Source organism: Hylobates moloch, unplaced genomic scaffold (genome assembly GCF_009828535.3).
Source record: "Hylobates moloch isolate HMO894 unplaced genomic scaffold, HMol_V3 SCAFFOLD_10, whole genome shotgun sequence".
Taxonomy (NCBI): domain Eukaryota; kingdom Metazoa; phylum Chordata; class Mammalia; order Primates; family Hylobatidae; genus Hylobates; species Hylobates moloch.
The window spans coordinates 93,300,485-93,322,666 of NW_026652285.1; the positions used below are offsets into that span (position 1 = coordinate 93,300,485).

Sequence of the window (22,182 nt, forward strand, 5' to 3'; positions counted from 1 at the left end):
ATTGCTTCAAAGAGAATAAAATACCTAGGAATCCAGCTTAAAAGGGATGTGAAGGACCTCTTCAAGAATTACAAACCACTGCTCAATGAAATAAAAGAGGACACAAACGAATGGAAGAACATTCCATGCTCATGGATAGGAAGAATCAATATCATGAAAATGGCCATACTGCCCAAGGTAATTTATAGATTCAATGCCATCCCCATCAAGCTACCAGTGTCTTTCTTCACAGAATTGGATAAAACTACTTTAAAGTTCATATGGAACCAAAAAAGAGCCTGCATTGCCAAGACAATCTTAAGCAAAAAGAACAAAGCTGGAGGCATCACGCTACCTGACTTCAAACTATACTACAAGGCTACAGTAACCAAAACAGCATGGTACTGGTACCAAAACAGAGATATAGATCAATGGAACAAAACAGAGCCCTCAGAAATAATACTACACATCTATAACCATCTGATCTTTGACAAACCTGACAAAAACAAGAAACGGGGAAGGGATTCCCTATTTAATAAATGGTGATGGGAAAACTGGCTAGCCATATGTAGAAAGCTGAAACTGGATCTCTTCCTTACACCTTATACAAAAATTAATTCAAGATAGATTAAAGACTTAAATATCAGACCTAAAACCATAAAAACCCTAGAAGAAAACCTAGGCAATACCATTCAGGACATAGGCATGGGCAAGGACTTCATGTCTGAAACACCAAAAGCAATGGCAGCAAAAGCCAAAATTGACAAATGGGATCTAATTAAACTAAAGAGCTTCTGCACAGCAAAAGAAACTACCATCAGAGTGAACAGGCAACCTATAGAATGGGAGAAAGTTTTTGCACTCTACCCATCTGACAAAGGGCTAATATCCAGAATCTACAAAGAACTTAAACAAATTTACAAGAAAAGAACACCCCCATCAAAAAGTGGGCAAAGGATATGAATAGACATTTCTCAAAAGAAGACATTTATGCAGCCCACAGACACATGAAAGAATGCTCATCATCACTGGCCATCAGAGAAATGCAAATCAAAACCACAATGAGATACCATCTCACACCAGTTAGAATGGCCATCATTAAAAAGTCAGGAAACAACAGGTGCTGAGAGGATGTGGAGAAATAGGAACGCTTTTACACTGTTGGGGGGACTGTAAACTAGTTCAACCATTGTGGAAGACAGTGTGTGATTCCTCAAGGATCTAGAACTAGAAATACCATTTGATCCAGCCACCCCATTACTGGGTAGATACCCAAAGGATTATAAATCATGCTGCTATAAAGACACATGCACACGTATGTTTATTGCAGCACTATTCACAATAGCAAAGACTTGGAACCAACCCAAATGTCCATCAACGATAGACTGGATTAAGAAAATGTGGCACATATACACCATGGAATACTATGCAGCCATAAAAAATGATGAGTTCGTGTCCTTTGTAGGGACATGGGTGAAGCTGGAAACCATCATTATTTGCAAACTATCACAAGGACAGAAAACCAAACACCACATGTTCTCACTCATAGGTGGGAACTGAACAATGAGAACACTTGGACACGAGGTGGGGAACACCACACACCGGGGCCTGTCGTGGGGTGGGGCTAGGGGGGAGGGATAGCATTAGGAGAAATACCTAATGTAATGGGTGCAGCACAGCAACATGGCACATGTATACATATGTAACAAACCTGCACATTGTGCACACGTACCCTAGAACTTAAAGTATAATAAAAAAAAAGTAAAAATAAATAAAAATAAAACTATCCAAAGAAAAAAAGAAAAAATCAGATAGACTGGAGGACAGCTCAATTAAAAGTGTGTAGACATAGGTAGGTATGAGATGGCACAGGGCCTTGGAATTTTGATTTTATTTCAGGTGCATTGGAAAGCTATTGACAATTTTTATTTATTTATTTTTTTTGGAGACAGCGTTTCGCTCTTGTTGCCCAGGCTGGAGTGCAATGGTGCGATCTCAGCTCACCGCAACCTCCGCCTCCCAGGTTCAAGCGATTCTCCTGCCTCAGCCTCCCAAGTAGCTGGGATTACAGGTGTGCACCACCACGTCAGGCTAATTTTATATTTTTAGTAGAGATGAGGTTTCTCTGATTTCTCTGACGGGGTCAGGCTGGTCTCGAACTGCCCACCTCAGGGGATCCACCTGCCTTGGCCTCCCGAAGTTCTGGGATTACAGGCGTGAGCCACCGTGCCTGGCTGCCATTGACAATTTTTTAAAAAGCAGCGATAGGACATCATTTTTGATACATAGTAGAGAATGATTTGGAGCAGGGAAAGTGGAGATGAAGGGACCTGTTAGGAGGCTAGTGTAGCAATCTAGGCTGGAGTCTCTGCCATACCATCTGAATACATTCACAAGATCTTGAAATCTAAGCAGAGTCAGCCCTGGTTAACACTTGGATAGGAGTGATCCAGGTTGGAAATGTTGATGGCCTGTAGTTAACATGCTGGATGTGGAAATGAAAGACATGGATCAGTTTTGAAGGTAGAAGCAGCAGCATTTTCTAATGGATTGGATAATTCCCAGGCTTCTGGCTCAAGTAAGTAAGTGGCTAGATGGAGATACGATTTATAAAAATGAAGAATTCAGAGTTTTGTTTAGGACATATTCAGTTTGAAATGTCTGTGAGACAACTAAGTGGAGGTGTCATAGAGTCAGAAATGTGAGTCTGGAGTTTAAAGAGATCTGGACTAGCCATATAAATTTTATGCTGAGTCACATCAGCATAAAAATGACATTAAATTGCATGGAAATCAGCTCACTCAGGCAGTGGTTGGGAGAAGGAAGAGAAGCAGTCCGCTAAGGAAGCTGAGAAAGAGAGGCCAGCAAGGCAGGAGAAAACCAGGAAATAGTGGGAAATAGCCCAGAGAAGTTTTCAAGAGAGGAAGTGGTCAACTCTGTTGAATGTTGCTGAGATATGAAGGGAGAAGCAGAGAAGTGCTTTAGATTGGCAAGAGGTGATAATGATCTTGACAGGAGTAGTTAAGGAATAGTGGGGACAGATGCTAGATTATAATGGCTTGGAGAGTGAATAGGAGAGAGACATTTGGCTGGAGATTTGAAGTTTTCTCCCACAATGTCTCTTCTAGTACTTAATAAATAATTTTTTTAAAAAGATCAAAAATTAAAACTGAAAAATTCACCAGTGGCTTCCAGACCAGGAAATGGGCAGAAACAACAAATGCAGTAAACCTCAAAGCCAGAAAATGAAAAAAAAATGAACAGAATATTCAAAAGTGGAGTGGAGGCCGGGTGTAGTGATTCACACCTGTAATCCCAGCACTTTGGGAGGCCGAGGCAGGTGGATCACTTGAGGTCAGGAGTTTGAGACCAGCCTGGCTAATGTGGCAAAACCCCATCTCTACTAAAAATACAAAAATTAGCTGGGTGTGGTTTGGGGCGCCTGTAATCTCAGCTACTTGGGAGGCTGAGAGAAGAGAATCACTTGAACCTGGTAGACAGAGGCTGCAGTGAGCTGAGGTCATCCCACTCCACTTCAGCCTGGGTGACACAGCGAGACTCCTTCCAAAAAAAAAAAAAAAACCTAAAAGCAGAGTGGAGAAACAAGACATGGCTCAATTCTTTTGGTTCTTGAGAAGACATGAGAATGAGATTAGAGAAAAAAAGGAAAAATCATCCCTTAGTAAGAGTGACACTTTCTTCTTCAGAAAGGAGCAAAGATATGTGCAGGTGTGGGTAGTTTTGTTGCTGTGGTGGTGGGAAAATAGGGAGTTCTTATTGATGGGGTCGTTTTCTTAATTAAAGATGAGATAATCAGGTGAGAGAGAAAATAGAAGAAGGTGTATGGGAAGTTTGAGAAGAAAGAGGAAGGTATGAAATAGCCAATTTAGAGTGTTGGGAAATGAGCCTGTCTGTTCATTTGAAATTAGTTTTAGTCTGTTTTGACCTCCAAAAATGGCAATTTCATATGGTTTGATCCAATACTTGAGAAACATGGCAAGTTTTTATTAGTTTGGAATCTCCCTAACTCAACATTTGTTATTCTGAAGTTATGTTTTGGAATCATTAAAAATATTAATAATGCAAAGGAAAGTCATCTAGATAACTTTTGGGCGAAATGGTTAGACTACTTATGGTTCCTTCATGCCTTCAGATATTAATTAGGAGACTTTAATGTGCTAGGCTCTTAGGATCTAGTCTAGGTGAGCCAGATAGATGTAGTTTCTGCTTTTGTGATGCTTTAGTAGGGGAACGCAGACAGCTAAGCTATTTGATCACATTTTACTACTCCCTGTGTGACAAGGGCCAAGCAGAATTTCAGGGTAGCATGGGAGTATACCTCAGAATCATCTAACCTGGTGACAGGATAGGACCTGGGCAGACTTCCCAAAATTTTTTTTAAAACTTAAGACCTGGAGGATGCAAAATAGCCCAGTAGGAGGTAGAGGAAGACAGTTCTAGGGAAAGTGTGTGAATAAAAGCCTATAGGTGAGAAGAGGCATCACAAATCTGAAGAAATGGGATCACTTCAAGAAAGGTGCAGTAGAGTATGCTTGAAGATGAGGCAGAAGAGGAAGGTTGAGTCCAAATTATGAAGAGCTTTATCAGCTTTTCGCAGGCCTTTTGGATCTTATCCTAAGAGTAACAGGAAGCCATTGAAGGATTTTAAGATAATACAGAATTTTGCAAACATGTTTGCCGCATCCTTTTAAATGTAATTACTAATGTCTGATAAAATATTGCATGTTTTTCAAAGGTCACCTAGAAAAAAACTCATTTATCAGCACACTAATTGGATTAAATACTTGGAAGTGAAGTATTATCTTTTAAAAATGTCATTGAAATGATGCCTTCTTGCCTCAGTTTCAAGATGAGGATAGTCTTTTTTCCAAAACCATGGTGGCTAATTTTAAAAGTAGAATTGTATTTACAATATTTTTAGACTTTTTTCACTATTGTTTGAGAAATATTCTTACCTTTTTAAAAATAAGAAATATAATGATAAATAAACTATTAAATTTTCATTGGCAGAAGAGGTAGAAAGACTGGAAAGAGACCTAGAAAAAAAGATGATAGAAACTGAAGAGCTTAAGAGCAAACAAACAAAGTTCCTTGAGGAAATTAAAAATCAAGATAAATTGAATAAATCATTAAAAGAGGAGGCCATGTTACAGAAACAGAGCTGTGAGGAACTCAAGAGTGACTTAATCACAAAAAATGAATTGGTAAGTTCATATTTTACATTGCTTTGGCTGTATTCTCTTAAGACAGATAATTCTTTGCCCTTGGGTCTAAAATTACAACTTACTGACCATATAATGGGGAAGATGTGGTTTAACAGAAATATGTGAGGCTTATGAATTGTAGTTGACTGTGTACTAGATGATATGGCTTCCCAAAAGACTAATGCCATCTTGGGCTGCATTATGTACTCCTAGACATTTGTATTTTTTAAAAACAACATCGTAGGTAAGGCTGTTCATTGGCAAAAACATTTAGAAGGCGATCTGGCAAAATTATCCGAAGTTTTGTGAGTTATAGGTCTTTTTGGACATCTTTTATTACTAAGATAAAATAACTTTATAATATCTTTATGCTGATTCCCTGGTGCACGTTAGTCAGCCCATTGAAAACCTTGGCAAAATGTCAGTCCTTAAGACTTTCCACTATCCCAAAACTATGAACTGTAGTTGCCTAGTTTTCTCTTTTGCTTATTTATAATGTTATTGATATGTTTGTGCTGTGAATAAATGTTTTGTAAACTGTCAGAAGTTTTTGCTTTTTTTTCTATACCTGTTTTTGTTAGAAGTCAGACTGTGTTCTTCTCTGTGTCATTGTTATTTTTATCATTAACCATTTGAAAACATGTTTATGCCAGGTGCCATCGCTCATGCCTTTAATCCCAACACTTTGGGATGCTGAGGTGGAAGGATCACTTGAGGTCAGGAATTCAACATCAGCCTGGGCAACATAATGAGACCCTGTCTCTACAAAAATAAAAATAAAATAAAAACACATTTATATACAAAATTAATGTATGTTCATTGTAACAAATTTAGACAACACAACTGTATTTAGCAGTAATGAGAGTCCACTCTTCCCTACCCCATTCCCCAGATATTAATATTTTGTTTTCCATGCTTCTTATACAGTATACATGTAATTACATAATGTATACATAATTAAGCATGTTATACCTTTGAATATTTTTGTAATAAAAAAAGGAATGTTACTGTATACAGTCATTCCTCTGTATCTGTGGGGAATTGGTTCCAGGACACCCCCATGGATACCAAAATCCATGGATGCTCAAGTCCTTTATGTAAAATGGTGTAGTATTTGCAAGTGACCTTCGTACATCCTCTAGTATACTTTAAAATCATTGCTAGATTACTTATAATACCTAAGACATTGTCAATGCTAATAAATATTGTTTAGGGAATAATAATTAAGAAAAATATCTGTGCATATTCAATACACATGCAACCATCCTTTTAAAAAAATATTTTTAATCTGTGGTTGGTTGAATCCACAGATGCAGAACTCACAGATACGGAGAGTCGACTGTATATTATTATTCAGCATCTTAACTTTCACAAAACAGCATACATGGACAACTCTCCAAGTTAAAAAATATATGTACATGCATGTATAAAGCCTTCTTACTCTTTTTAAAGTCTATGTTGTGTTCCATTAAACGTATTCTTCATAATTTAGTTATCCTATTCCCGTTGATGGATAGTTAGGTTGCTTTCACATTTTTTGCTATTGGAGACGGTACTACAGAGAAAATCTGTGTGTGTGTGTGTGTCTATATATACCTTATGCATTCATACTAGTATTTCTTTTTTTTTTTTTTTTTTTTGAGACGGAGTCCCGCTGTCGCCCAGGCTGGAGTGCAGTGGCGCAATCTCGGCCCACTGCAAGCTCCGCCTCCCGGGTTCACGCCATTCTCCTGCCTCAGCCTCTCCGAGTAGCTGGGACTACAGGCGCCCGCCACCACGCCCGGCTAATTTTTTTGTATTTTTAGTAGAGACGGGGTTTCACCGTGGTCTCGATCTCCTGACCTCGTGATCCGCCCGCCTCGGCCTCCCAAAGTGCTGGGATTACAAGCGTGAGCCACCGCGCCCGGCCCATACTAGTATTTCTTTAGCATAAACCATACCATGTAATTTGCATTTAAAATTTTGATAAATGTTAATGCACACTTCAAAAAGCTTCTAACAACCAATTTACATTTCAGAAGGGAAGAAAATACCCAATTTCCAACGGGGTACTATTATTTTGAATTTGTACATATGGTAGAAAAAAATGGAATCTTGTTTTAATTTTGAATTTTTATAGTTGTTGGACAGTTGTGTATTGCATATATATTTATTGGCTATTTTGCATTTCTTCTTTAAATTGCCAGTTCATATTGGTTTTGCCTATTCTGTTAGTCCCAAGGACTATTAGATGCCTAAAATAATTCTGGGTCTTATTCTAAGAGCTTATATTTGAAAAACATTTTTATTATCTTTTGCAGAATATCTAATGATAATATCATCTGTGATTATGTGAAGTTTTCCAGTTTAAAAAAGTAATTGCTTGTGCATTAGGCCAATTAATGTATAAAAGAAAAGTAGCACTGAAGTAAGTCTTCTGGTGGCCATTTAAACTGTAGTATCCTGTCCTGCCACCAACAAATATTAACCAAATTTACTCTTTGTCCTTTTGCAAATTATTTAATTCCTGTGCTTCAGTTTAGTTATATTTAAAATGAGTATTATTTACCTGTCCTGCTAGCCTCACAGAATTGTGAGGATTTAATGAGGTAATAATGAAAATAATTTGAAATGAATCAAGCTAAGTAATGGAAGGTAGTAAATCTATAACTCAGAATGACAGTAAAATATGTCCATGTAAGAAAGAGTAATGCCAATACTAAAAGCCATGTCTTCCTATGGTAAGTTGTCAGTAAAGAGCAACTTGTATTATTACAGTTTAACTCTCCAGGTGACGGTATCTGTTTGCTTCTTCTTTTAGCCCTTGTCGTGATTTCTTGCAGGCCCTTTTCTGCTGATTCTTTATTCTTCCTTAAAGGTAGTTCTTCCAGGCCTGAACTGTACACTATGTTTTTCAGGGTTTGCATGATAACTTGCATTAATATGCTTGCTTACATTTTAAGTTTTGAAACTGGCTTGTCTTCTTGGGAAATGTGGTTGTTTGCGTGTGTATTTTTTTTTTAATGAATGTTTATATAGGACAGAAAATTTGAATGTGGGGGAAAGAATTATTTTTCTGATTGGTAAATATGTTACCTGCAGTCAACTCTTGATTATCCAAAGCTAATACTGTGGCTAGCCTACTTTCCAGTTCATTTGACTTCTATTTTGCTTTTATTCATGCATTTCTTCAACAGACATTTACTGAGTGCTTACAATATGCCAAGCCTGGGGCTTATAAAAGGCAGAAAAGTACTTTGAAAATGCACAGCCTATTTATTATTATTTGCCTGCAGAGACCAGTTCATGTATTCTCTGTGATTCCAGTCACATTTGCCTGTTGTTTGCCACTATTGCCAATGAGTTTTGAGGAGAGAACCCAAGATTAGTTGACAGTGTTGATTGTGAGTTTCTTTCTTGAGACTCGGAGACTTATGAGCATTCAGTGAAAATATCAATGTGGGTAATGTGCTGGACACCCTGCAGCAGTACATCAAAGGCAGCATGGAAGAATAGGCAGTGTTGGATTTGAAATCAGGAGACTTGGAATTGAATTCTGTCTCTTCCACTATCAGCTGTGAAGTTGGGCAAGTTATTTAACTTCTCTGTGCAGCTTTTGTCATCTTATTGGGTGGTTGTGAAGATTTAGTGCAATAACCTATGTAAAATGCTTAGCACAATGTCTGGCACACGTTGAGTATTTGGCTCAATGTTACCCATTATCTAGGCTATTACTTCCATTTTGTTGGATAATCAGGAGGTGACTGTGAGCTAAATCATGCACGACTTTGATTTCCTGGGCCTTGTAAAATGTTTGTGTTTGTTTACGTTTTATTCTCTTCTGCTTGCATTTTTATATCAATGAACATTTTCTGCATGTTTTTTCTTTGATATCTACCATCAGATGTTGGCCAAAAGACAAAAATCACTTAGTGGATCTTTGAAATAAACTCAGTTTGGTTTAGTAGAAAGGAGCTAGTACTAGTAGTTAGTTAATAAAATATTTAGTTTCTGACACTGATCTAATATGTAACTTTTGACAAGTCAGTTCACCAATCTGAGACTTAATTTCTGTATTTATAAATTCAGAGAATTAGATTGGATCATTTGTCTTCTCCAAGCTCCAAAAATTTCTAAGAATAAAAAGTTATAGTAGAATTACTTTATTAAAATTGAATATTACATATTTGGATCTGGTTGAGCTTATTCACATCCCTTATTCTTTATTACAAAGAATAATATTCTGAACACTTAATACTACAGCAACAACAGTATGACGCTTAAAACCAAGCTCTTATTTTCATCCTTCTCATTCCTCTTTATTTCTCTGCAGTTAATGTCAGTTATCATTTTCCCTTGTCATTTGAAACTATTGTTAAAGTCGGAAAGTCAGTTTAAGAAATTAGTGCTAATTATTGGAAAATCAGGAAGCAGGTATTTATTAGGCCAGTTACACAAAAATAATTGATTCAAAAATATTTTCATGTTTAACAAATTTAAGTGATTTTTAAAATCATTTTTCATTATATCCTGAAGCAGCGTATAAACTTCAAAGGTCTTTTACATGATCTCTGATGAAATAATAATTTTGTATTTCATTTTTTATAATTTAGAAGTAAGATAAAATGTTCTGAGTGTTGTGCAGCTTACTGTGGAGTTTTTAAACATATGTAATTATTACTTATGATGAGAAATTACCATATCATCACACCTTTATACTAACTTACTGATCCTATATGTTGTCTCATATCAAATTGGGCCAATAGCTAAAACAGAAGACCATAGAACTAACACGAGCATGTCAGAAGCAATATGAGCTGGAACAGGAATTGGCCTTTTATAAAATTGATGCTAAATTTGAGCCACTAAATTATTATCCATCAGAGGTGAGTTATTTTAATTTTTTTAGTAATCCAAAGTTAAAGCCCACATGGGATGGAATTGGGGGAGGGCAGGTGGTGAGGACATGTAAGGGATTTCATCAGATATCACTCCACTTTCTTGTTATGAGAGGATTAAACTGTATTTTGGTTCAATCTATCACTTATTTGGCTCAGGGAGTTAGAACAGAATCCTAAAGAGGTAAAAAACTTCAAAAGAATCTTTGCCCATAGCCATATCCATTACCAAAAGCAGTCATCTAACTCGCAGCTATCTTTCCCAGGTGTATGGGTTGATCAGCTCCCTTAAATCCAGACTTCTGGGAAAAGTGCTTCAGTACCATGGAATAGTCATCTCCTTACATGGTTTGTTCAGTAATTACTGGGTTCAGTATTAGTCAATCATGATTGGTACAAATGCTGTAAATGTCGCTGCAAGTGAGGAAATGCCAAACTTCTAAGACCCAGTGATTCCAACCAATATCATACGATATTTCATTTTTAAAAATTCATTTATTAAAATGTATTATACTGATGGCTACACACCATGTATCTGAAAAAATGTTAGACTGAGATTTTACTTATATGAGCCAAGAAACCAAAATAAAACACCCATATTTCTAATTTGAGAGATCAAGCAGTGCTAAAAATCACATAACTGTAGGCAGTTCTTTAATCAATCAGTCCAAACTTTCACTCTTCAGTGGTAGGAGGAAGAATTCTTTGGAGACCATTTTTAGTTCTAATTTCCTTTTTGGTATATTAAGAAGAAGATAAAAGAATAATATATATCAGCTCCTAGGCATGTAGAATTTATATAAACTTGAGCAATTCTGTGATATGTTTGCCACTAATAAAATGAATAATGTCATTTGACTGCTTGGAGGTCACTTATTAAACCATAAATCTATTATTTTGCTTTTAGTATGCTGAAATTGATAAAGCTGCAGATGAAAGCCCTTACATTGGCAAATCCAGGTACAAGAGAAATATGTTTGCCACAGAGAGTTATATTATTGACAATGCTCAGGCAGTACAGATCAAGAAGATGGAGCCAGATGAACAACTTAGAAATGATCACGTGAACTTGAGAGGCCACACACCACTGGACACGCAACTGGAAGACAAAGAAAAAAAAATAAGTGCAGGTTAAAAAAAGTTATTTTAAATTCTTTAAAAAAAATATAAAAACATTGAATATGTAGGCCAATTTTGTTTTATAACTCTTTTAATTGAACATGTTGATGGTATTGTTGTTTCCATGAAAAGTCTAAAACAAAAGTAGTGATTATCAAGCAGATTTATCAAGCATTTATTTTGTAATGATTCCTGTTATGGTTAAGAATGGAGTTTTTGACAGTAATTTGATAGCAGCATGTCCAGGGGATTCAAGAATGAGTAAATCCCCTCCTTCAAATAAGCACTGGAACTATATATTTGAAGTCACAATTAGTAATAACTGAAGCAAGTAAAGAACCACTTGATTGATTACTATGCATGTAGCAAAAACCTAAAGCAATGCTTTGTATAAGCTGGAACAGAGGATTCTCCTCAGGCCTGGGCCTAAGGCTAGCCTCTGACTTTTCCTGACATGCCCCATGCCCCACAATCTAATTCAAGGGATCTTAATACCTTCTGGTAAGTCACATAAAGGAATAAGTCAAGGCAGGGGAGCACTTTAGAGACCCTGCCAATGACAGACTTTGAATCTACTTACCCACTCAGCTGTATGGATATGGAAGAAAGAGAACTCTGACCTGGGTTTGAGCATCCCCCCAGCGTTATGGCCCACTGTGGTGCTCTCAGACAGACCAGCGGCTTATCTTTCCTTGACTGGTAGCTAAGTGGAAGACATGGAAGGCAAATAGAGGTTGACTTGGTGAAGGAAGAGAAGAAACTGAGTTATTTATGTCTGTATATACTATATGCAAGGCTCTGGGGGAAAGCAAAAATAAATCAGATTTTTGTGCAGACTAGCTTTAAAGGGGCTGGCTCATAGTTTTATAGGAGAGAGGGAGAGAGAAATCTTAAATTTGAGGTGGAAAATAATTGATTTGAGATCATCAACAGCTGGGAGAGAGAGCGCAGTAGTGAATTTCTTGATATTGAATCCCATTGTAAAGCATTTGCCTCTAACACAAGGTTTTATGGGTTATTTTAAATATCCTGAACCTAATAATAACTTAGTAACATGTAAAGTGCATATTTCCCAATAAAAGTCTTATTCTCTCAAAAGGGTTTACTAGTGTTGGGAATAGCCCCTTTCGTGTTAAGAATTTTACAAATAAAAGGATCAATTATAGTTCTATACCATATAATGAGACAGTTTATTCTAGAGATTAATAAATAGACAAAAGCAATCATAAGTAATTACTTCAAAAATTTTTTGTGATGTATAATGACAGTTTAATAGAGCGGGGAGAAGGTTATTACAAAGAAAGAATATCTGGTTGAAATTTCAGAATTCAAGATTTTTCTTGTTTCATATTATGTGAGCATGGTTTTTAAATTTGCAGCACAAACTCGACTATCAGAACTGCATGATGAAATAGAAAAGGCAGAACAACAAATTTTGAGAGCTACTGAAGAATTGAAACAACTGGAAGAAGCTATACAACTAAAAAAGGTATGTAAACGCAAAGCAGCAATGCTAAGAGGAAATGAAAAATGAAATGTGTTTTTCCCTTCATAACCATATAAAACAATTTAAAAAGCAGTTAGCTGCCTAATTAATTATGGAATAATAAATTTCAGAGTCAAATATGGTTCTAGAATTTGCCAATTGTAATTTTCTTCCATTTATGATGACATCCAGTTAGCATTTTATAACATGTATAGAAATAAATTACTTAATTTTATGTAAAAAAGTGTAGTCTTGAGAAGTTGCTTCCTGATATATCTCTTCTATTTTAATTAAGCACTCTCCACCTTTAAGATCCTGGGACTTAGATTAAGAACCAGGAGATATCTCTGCTATAGCATGAACATTGTCATCAAACACAAGCCAAAAAAAAAAAAAAAAAAGAGATATGTGGTATACAAAAAGATTGAAGTAACATATTCTCAAAAATTACCAAAGTGTGTTGTAAAGTAAGCGAGCAAGCAGCTCAAATCCATGATGTAATTGCATAGGGGCAAAAATTCAAAAAAAGGAATTTGCCTGACATTTTAGTTTTTGAGTGGGTAAAAAGGTTTTAATTATTTATAACTTTTAAAAATCAGTATTTAAAAATTATGATGGTAACTACATTCATCCCACAGTAGATAGAACAACAGTGTGAAGTCCAAATTGTAGATTCTTTTAAAAGATACACTTCATTGTTACTTTCAGATTTTATACTAACTAGAAATGGACTCAAGTTTATTGGAACCTTACTATATGTCAGTCACTGGGCTGGGCGCTGATTAATGAACAAAATAGACATGTTCCTCTCATGGACAGACTTGTGGGGGAAATAAGCCAATAAACAAACAAACAAAAAGGAAAAAATGTTTATTTAAAAAAAAGGAAAAAAGTTAAAAAGCATCAGTGTTGTAAGAAGAAAATAGAAAACTAGGGTAGATGTTAAAAGAGATATACTTTAGATTGTGGGGATTCACAAAGGCCTCTCTGAAGAGGTGACAGGCTAAGATACAAAGCATGAGAAGGAGCCAGTGAGGCAGAGCTGGCAGAAAGTATTCCATGCAGAGGTGACAGTGTACAAAGGCCTTCAGACTAGAGATTTCTCTGCAGAATAAGGGAGAGTGTAGAGGAAGATGAAGTTAAAGAGTCATGAGGTTAAAGATCATGCCAGGCTTCATAGGCATTTTTTTATTTTTGAGACAGGGCCTTGACTTCCTGGGCTCATGTGATTCTCCCACCTTAGCTTCCAGAATAGCTGGGACCACAGGCATGTGCCATCACTCCCGGCTAATTTTTTATATTTTTTTGTAGAGATGGGGTCTCACCATGTTGCCCAGGCTGGTCTTGAACTCTTAGGCTCAAGCGATCTGCCCGTCTTGGCCTCCCAAATTGTTCATAAGCCATCTTAAAAAGTTTGAATTTTATTTTGCATGCAATGGGAAACCTTTGAAGGGCTTTAGATAGTTGAGTGGCTGATCCTATTTGTCACTTTGCCTTAACTTCATGAAGAGTGAAATGGACTGAGTGAGATGGAAGGGATGTGTGTGTCTGTATCTCTCAGGAGGCTGTTCAGTACAGGCAAGAGATGATACCAGCACCAACCAGGAAGGTGCTGATGGATGTGGAGAGAAAGCCAGCTGATTCCAGGAAACACTGGACAGTAGAACTGACAGGACTTAATGATGGGTTGAAAGTAGGAGATGAGGTAGAGGGAGCTATCAAGATGGTTTTACTAATTTAAAAAGAATTTTTTATAATAGCACTGGCCAAAGCTTTACATAGATTGATAGATGAAAATAATGTACTTAATTTTAAAAGAAATAGATACTTCCAAAATATGCTTGGAAAATAGTTATTTAAATGAGTTAATATTAATAGTTAGTAATAGTTAATAGTTAATAATAAAGTTAATAGCCTAAATTTTTGTTGATACTGTTCACTTACTTGACATGCTAACAAAGGTAAGCTTCAGCTGGGTTCTGATTCAGTGAAATAAAAATCTCAATTTAATAAGAGTTTGCTGTATTTTGAAATTATTTAGTGTGAGATGATTGTCCAGTGAACACGGAATTCTAAAATTTTTTCCTGATTATAAAGGTATTGCAGTTATGGGGAATTACATAATAATCATCCATATTTTATTTCTTTTCAGTCTTTTATCTTCATCTTTTTTACACTTCTATTAAGACTTGAGAAATTTTTACATTTGTTTAAATATGCTAAAAACTGTTAGAAATGAGATAGAGTATTAAGTTATTACTTCTATGTCAGTACTCAATTTATTGGTTGACTATCTTCATATTAAAACTAGGAAACTATAGTGTAGTAGTCAGTGAAATTGTCTAGAGTCACACAAAGTCTTGCTTCCACAAACTCCTAGTATGACCTTGGGTGAGATATTTAAATTTTCCATGATTCAGTTTCCTTATCTGTAAAATTGGGATAATTATACTTTTTACTTTATATGCTTTGAAGATTAGGTTAAAGGATATAAAGAGGCTGGGCATGGTGGCTCATGCCTGTAATCCTGGCACTTTGGGAGGCTGAGATGGGTGGATCACGAGGTCAGGAGATTGAGACCATCCTGGCTAACATGGTGAAACCCCGTCTCTACTAAAAATACAAAAAATTAGCCGGGCATGGTGGTGGGTGTCTATAGTCCCAGCTACTCAAGAGGCTGAGGCAGGAGAATGGCATGAACCCGGGATGCAGAGCTTGCAGTGAGCCGAGATTGCGTCACTGCACTACAGCCTGGGCGACAGAGCAAGACTACATCTCAAAAAAAAAAAAAAAGTATATAAAGAGTTTAGAACAGTGCATGGCCCCATAGTAAGTGCTATATAAAGTCAGCTATTATTAATACTATGTTTATTATTAATAATTTACACGTTGCCTATACTATTATAGAATGACAGCTTATTTGTGCTTGCTATTATTAGTTTTCATAAATTTTTATAAAGTGTGATTTTCTACATATTATAAGCATAAAAGTATAAAATATGCATGGAGTGCTTAGATAACTCCCACATTTCACTTTTATTTTTAAAAAACTGATAGAACATAGAATACTTATTAAAATTATAGACATTGTCTTAATAAATCAGTGTTGTTCTCTGCTAATTATATATTGGGGTTTGGGGAGATTAGATTTCAGAAGCAGGGAAAGACCTTCTTTACAAGCAGTTGAGTGGTAGACTACAACTTGTAAATAAATTACGCCAGGAAGCTCTGGATCTAGAACTGCAGATGGAAAAGCAAAAGCAGGAAATTGCCGAAAAGCAGAAGGAGATTAAGGACCTGCAAATAGCCATAGATAGCCTGGATTCCAAAGACCCAAAACATGTGAGTAAATTAAGAAATTTTGACTTGTTCTGTCTACATATTACATGTCTCATCATTGTTAGCATCAGAGTCCAGAGTCCTTTCTGAAAGTCTGTTTTAGTTTGATGTACAAATTTAAGTGATATATACATACAGTCAGCCCTCCATATCCATGGGTTCTGCATCTGTGGATTTAACCAACTGCAGATCACATATATTAGGGAAAAAAAGGATGGTTGTGTCTGTACTGAACATGTACACACTTTTTTCCTTTGTCGTTATTCCCTAAACAAGACAGTATAACAGCTATTCACATAGCATTTATACTGTATTAGGTATTATAAGTAATCTAGAGGTGATTTTAATATATAAGAGGATGTCCATAGGTTAAATACAAATATTATGCCATTTTATAGAAGGGACTTGAGCATCCGTGGATCTTGGTATCTGCAGGGAATCGTGGGATGAATTGCCCATGCATACTGAAGGAAAACTGTCCATATATGTGTGTATATATAATGTATGTATGTGTAGATGTATGTGTATTATATATAAATATATGTGTGTGTATACACACACACACACACACACACACACGTGGAATGTGTATGTCTAAAACAAAACAACCTAGGGCTTGAAGAAGGTAGCTTTCAGTAAATGATGGCCGCATGGTGTATTTATTTTTTTTTAAGTGGTTAAATTTCATTGTATTGCAGAGGAAGAGAGATTTGCTCCTTACCTTTCTCTCTCCTTGCCTTTTTTCATCTTTCTTTCTTTTTTTTTTTTTTTTTTTTCCTCTGTCACCAGGCTGGAGTGCAGTGGCACAATCTCGGCTCACTGCGACCTCCACCTCCCAGGTTCAAGCGATTCTCCTGCCTCAGCCTCCCGAGTAGCTGAGACTACAGGCACCCACCACCACACCTGGCTAATTTTTGTATTTTTAGTAGAAATGAGGTTTCACCATGTTGGTGAGGATGGTCTTGATCTCCTGACCTCGTGATCCACCCACCTCAACCTCCCAAAGTGCTGGGATTACAGGTGTGAGCCACCATGCCCGGCCGAAGCGATTCTCCTGCCTCAGCCTCCCGAGTAGCTGGGATTACAGGCGTGTGCCACCACGCCTAGCTAATTTTTGTATTTTTAGTAGAGATGGGGTTTCTCCATGTTAGTCAGGCTGGTCTCAAACTCCTGACCTCCTGATCTGCCTGCCTTGGCCTCCCAAAGTGCTGGGATTACAGGCGTGCGCCACCATGCCCAGCTCTTCATCTTTCTTAAGAGCAGAAAAAGCTGAAGGGGGTTCCAAGTCCTTTTTCTACCTCTTCTATTTAATCCTTTATGCAAATTTTCCACTGAAGGTATTTGTTTTTTCATATTGTTTTGTTTTGTCCTTAAAAAAGGAAACATTTCTCTGGAATGTTTCTTCCTGAGATATGGCTAGATATGGTCAGGTGGCTGGGTATGGCCAGGCTCTTGTCTCTGTCTCTACTCTAAGAAGTTGTACTAATTACTTATATTTTAGCTAACATTCCTAAAATACAAGGAAAAATATCTTCTACATATTTTCCTGGTATACCTTAAATAATAGGAGTTTTTTTTTTTAAAGAACTTTAAGATCTCTGGATTAATAGAAATCATAGAATTTAACATAGTAAGGATATTGTAATTGCTTTAAGTACTTGACAAGTCGTTTATTCCTTTAAGCATTTTAGTACATATCATATATATTTTTTTGTGGGCCAGCTAATTTCGATAAAGGATAACCTTATGACAGATATAAGGTCTTTTCTAACAAAAGCCTAAAAATTGAAACCAAAGTATTAACATTGAAGCCAAAAGTAGTCTTGATTACTTTAAATAATTTTGAGGAAAAATGGGGTATTTTAAGTAATGTATAATGTGGTCAATAATATCTTACTTTATTGCATATGTTTGTTCAATCTCCCACCCATGTAAGGCCCCTGAAGACATGAACTCTATCCTACTGGTATCTGTATCCCCAGGGACCAACCAGCCCTGTGTTTATGAATTCTTGTGTCATGGAAGGGAAGAAGGAAGCAGCTTATAGATCCTACCCAAAACTCCTTTGCTTCCCCTTCCAGTTCTGTGATCTATGAGTCTAATTAGTAGCTGGATTATGTGTTTGCTTTCAACAAGTGACTGTTATATTTCTGGTGGACAGAGAGTTCAATTCCCACTGGATTTCTGTAGAGAATTATATATAGAAAGGAGGTAAATGAGGCATGGGAATGGCATCCAAGTTTTGAAGTTAGCTAAAATCAACCTGTGCAATGGGGATGAAACATACAAACGAGATTTGAATTTCATTTTTAATTTTATTAAAACTACTAATAGTTCTTAAGTTTGCAGCCTTAGTCCCAGGATCGAAGGACATCTCTTTGAAGTTTATCCAGAGGGAACATCTTTTTCTGATTCACAAAGTTTCATATTGGCTAGTGTTTGGCATCCCATTTTAGGATACAAAATGTGAGCCTTTAAGCAGAAGAGAAATAATCAAGAGTGAGATGCCTGCATATTTTTCTATAGATATAGGTGGACTTTTATTTAATTTTTATGTAATCAGATGAAGTATCTTTCTGAATAGCCAATAGAATTTAAAAGTAAAAGCTTCACTTTGATGAGATATTATAGAAAACAACATATTAAGTGCCCACAATGTGTCGTACATTGTGCTGTATTTTCCATGTTCTGGTGAGGAACTTTATTAACATCGATCCATTTTCCTTTCAATTTGCAGAGGATGAAAATGTGATATAGAAATATTAAGTAAATTGCCCCCAAGTCATTGTTTTAGAAAGAGGTGGAGCCCTTGTTTATGCTACCACAATGACCCTCTCCTCACAAAGCAATTAAAGGTCTAAAGAGATTATTTTAAAATTAGCTCAGAACTAAGCCTAGGCAGGTTTTCAGCAAATATAAGCATTTAGCTAGGTTTCAAATTCACAGACTTATTTTAGTTATAAAATTATTCATAGAAGCACAAATTATCACTGGAGCAAACATAATGAAGATTTGTATTGCTTTTCTCTTTTGGGAAATGCCCTATTGGAAGCAAAAGGTAACTGTTCGCTAGGGGGAACGAGCTGTAGTGATCTGTTGCAAAGTTTGGGCGTGATTGGCCCGCGAGAGCTTCCTGTGTTATGATTTAACTCGCGGAGGGTGGGGCCTGCCCGCAGAGGCTGCTGGTGATTGGATGGGCGGGGCCGCCGCTCACTCTTGGCCAAGAATGTGGTTTGAGGCTCTGCAAAGTTACAGAGGCTTGGAGGCGCTTGCAAAAGTGTGGCTGTCAGAGAGGGAAGTGCACATGAATTTGAAGACAGCATTAGAAAGCGTTCCGCCCACAGTTTCTCTGTTCTCAACGGCTCAGTTTTAACAGGATAAATTTTAAGTTAAGGTATGATCATTTTTTCTCTCTCTGTACAAAGGACTTACAAGGAGGAGGAGTCAGAGATGTAAGTTCCTGTTTTTACAATAACTCTTTTGTGAGCTCCACGGTGGTGTAAATCGCAGAATCTACTTTTGTTCCCATGTATTTAATGTACACCATTGGCATATTGAACCAGATTTTTATCCTGTGTATAAAGGTTTCGGTGGAATTTTTAATGGTGAATTTTAAAGATTTATTGATATGAGTGCAGTCTTTTAAGAAATTATTTCTTGAGCCATAAAAATCCGAAGTATACTTAGAATGTAAGCTGTTATATGTAGTTAACTTTTCAGAAAGATTTCAAATGGGTATTTTGGGAGTGTAGGGAAAAGAGTTTTCAAAATACCATAAAGCTTTACCAGTAGTAAATTAAAAACCTTCCAATTAAGCTGCCACTCTTTTGTTCATCAGAAATGAAGAGACGTTTCTTTCTTGTATTTGGGGTAAGCAAATACATAAAATTGAGTAATATTCTTTTATAATCACATGGGTCTTAGACTTGAGATCATTGGTGTTCATTTTTCTGACTGATACAGTTCCCTCTTTCGATAACTTTCTCTTCATTTATTGTTGTATTCCTCTGATCCTGTGGGTACCAACTTAAGAGTCATGAAGGTGTGAGTGGGAGGGCAAAGGTTCTCTGGGGGATTATTTTGTCTCCATATGAACAGTTGCCTCAGGAGACATGCAAGTCATTTGATGGATCTGAAATTCAGTTTTCTCATGTTTAAAAGGAAAGGTTAGACTAGATCATTGGCTCTTGATTTGCTTTCCCTAGCACACCTGAGAAATACAATCCACTCTTTTCAGTTAACAGTAGTGCCCTAATGCCATGACTTCAGGGTGCGGGAGGGTGTGTGGGTGTGTGAAAGCTCTGTTTTCCACCATGGGTAAGTGTAGTGGTAGAGGGGTATACCTCCTTAGGGCCCTCCATTTTGAGACTCACCGGGCTAAGTGGTCTTTGAGGTCCCTGTCAGCTCTCAGTTTATTGAAAAGCCAAATGTTTGTTTGTATAAGAGATTGAAAGTAAATTTGAATTTCAAGTATTTTATCTATTTCATACGTCTATTTTCTTCTAAGAAACCTTTTTTAAAAGTACATTTAATTTTTTTTATTAAAAAGGCATTACTTATCTACTATAAAAGTTTTTTAAATATAAAAATACTCATTACAAAAGGAAAAAATCCCCATGTAATCCTTCCACCCAGGTATAATTCTTGTTAACATTTTGGGATATAGTTTTTAAGTCTTTTTCTATAGATATATGCCATAACCAACTAACTTTGGAAACCTTTTTTAAAAGACACATTTTAGGCTGGGCATGGTGGCTCATGCCTGTAATCCCAGCACTTTGGGAGGCCAAGACCGGCGGATCACTTGAGGTCAGGAGTTCGAGATCAGCCTGGCCAACATGGTGAAACTCCCGTCTCTACTAAAAAAAAAAAAAAAAAAAAAAAAAAAAACAAAAACAAACAAACAAAAACCCGGGTGTGGTGGCCCGCACCTGTAGTGCCAGCTACTTGGGAGGCTGAGGCAGGAGAATTGCTTGAACCCAGGAGGCAGAGATTGCAGTGAGCTGAGATCGTGCCTCTGCACTCCAGCCTGGGTGATGGAGTCAGACTCCATCTCAAAAAAAAAAAAAAAAAAAAAAAGAGAGAGACACAATTTAATGCAACGCAAATAACACTGACCTACCTAGCTGTGCCCTTGGAAAAACCACTTAACCTCTTTGATCCTCAGTTTTCTCACCTGTAAAGTGGAAATGATTTCCATATCAAGTTATCCTGAAATTTAAATGAAAACTACCCATGTGAAAACAATATAGGGCCTGACACAAATAGATGCAAATTATTATATTTATTTCCTATTCTTCCTTTAAAAATGTTGTTAAGGATTATTATTTTTAAAGGAGTTTAAGGAACTTGGAGTTTTGTTGATTTTTTTTTTAAATTCAGTCCCATATGAAGGCTCAAAAGAGGGGTAAAGAACAACAGCTTGACGTTATGAACAAGCAGTACAAACAACTTGAAAGTCGTTTGGATGAGATACTTTCTAGAATTGCTGAGGAAACGGAAGAGATTAAGGACCTTGAAGAACAACTTACTGAAGGTAAGACTTTCAGTATGATTTAAGGTAAATCAGTGTTATTACTGGTAAAAGAAACATTATAAAGACAAGCATTAATCCAGATAGTAGCTAAATACAGTTCACCTATTAGTACTAGTATTTGATAGGGAAATATTTACAGGATACCCAAAAGTATTTAATGTAATTTTAAGAGTTTTTGTTTTGTGGCATTGATTCCTAGTGAGTCAGGTCATTCCAGTCAATAGGCCAGAAGTCAATACATGATCATGATAAGCTCTGGCATGTGATTGTCTATGGCATAAAATCCATTCAGGAGCAAAGCACCCACTGGCATCAGGGAACTCAGTGTCTGGTTATAAGAAGAAAGAGTTTTAGGATCTACTTTTGCAATGCAGATTTAAACTGCGACATATCCATAATAGTGGAAAAGGAAGACAATAGGCCATAGTGGTTTTTACACATAGGGCTCAGTGTAAAAAGATCCTACTCTCTGTTTTGCTACTGTCAGCTGTGTCACCTTGGACAAGTTGTTTTTATCTCAGTCATTAGTTGCTGGGATAATTAAATGAGCTAGTATTCATAGGCCAGAAGTGGTGTGGCTCACGCCTGTAATCCCAGCACTTTGGGAGGCTGAGGCAGGCA

At 36.7% G+C, this 22,182-nt stretch overlaps 1 protein-coding gene across 8 annotated transcripts in view; it reads left to right on the forward strand.

Annotated features, from left to right (window-relative positions):
* The window catches only part of CNTRL (centriolin), a 103,312-nt gene that overhangs the window by 27,481 nt on the left and 53,649 nt on the right, over positions 1 to 22,182 (forward strand). For 6 of the 8 annotated variants that reach the window (XR_004249938.2, XM_032165001.2, XM_032165000.2 and 3 more), the window contains 6 exons: positions 5,011 to 5,204; positions 9,950 to 10,069; positions 10,989 to 11,211; positions 12,580 to 12,689; positions 15,834 to 16,028; positions 21,408 to 21,561. Coding sequence is in view for 7 of the 8 variants with exons in the window: in XM_032165001.2 (XP_032020892.1) it covers positions 5,011 to 5,204; positions 9,950 to 10,069; positions 10,989 to 11,211; positions 12,580 to 12,689; positions 15,834 to 16,028; positions 21,408 to 21,561 (996 nt within the window). In the remaining variant the exon portion in view is untranslated. Of the gene's footprint in view, positions 1 to 5,010; positions 5,205 to 9,949; positions 10,070 to 10,988; positions 11,212 to 12,579; positions 12,690 to 15,833; positions 16,029 to 19,261; positions 19,420 to 21,407; positions 21,562 to 22,182 lie in introns of those variants that run through there. The other 2 variants (XM_032165003.2, XM_032165004.2) reach the window with 2 other exon arrangements.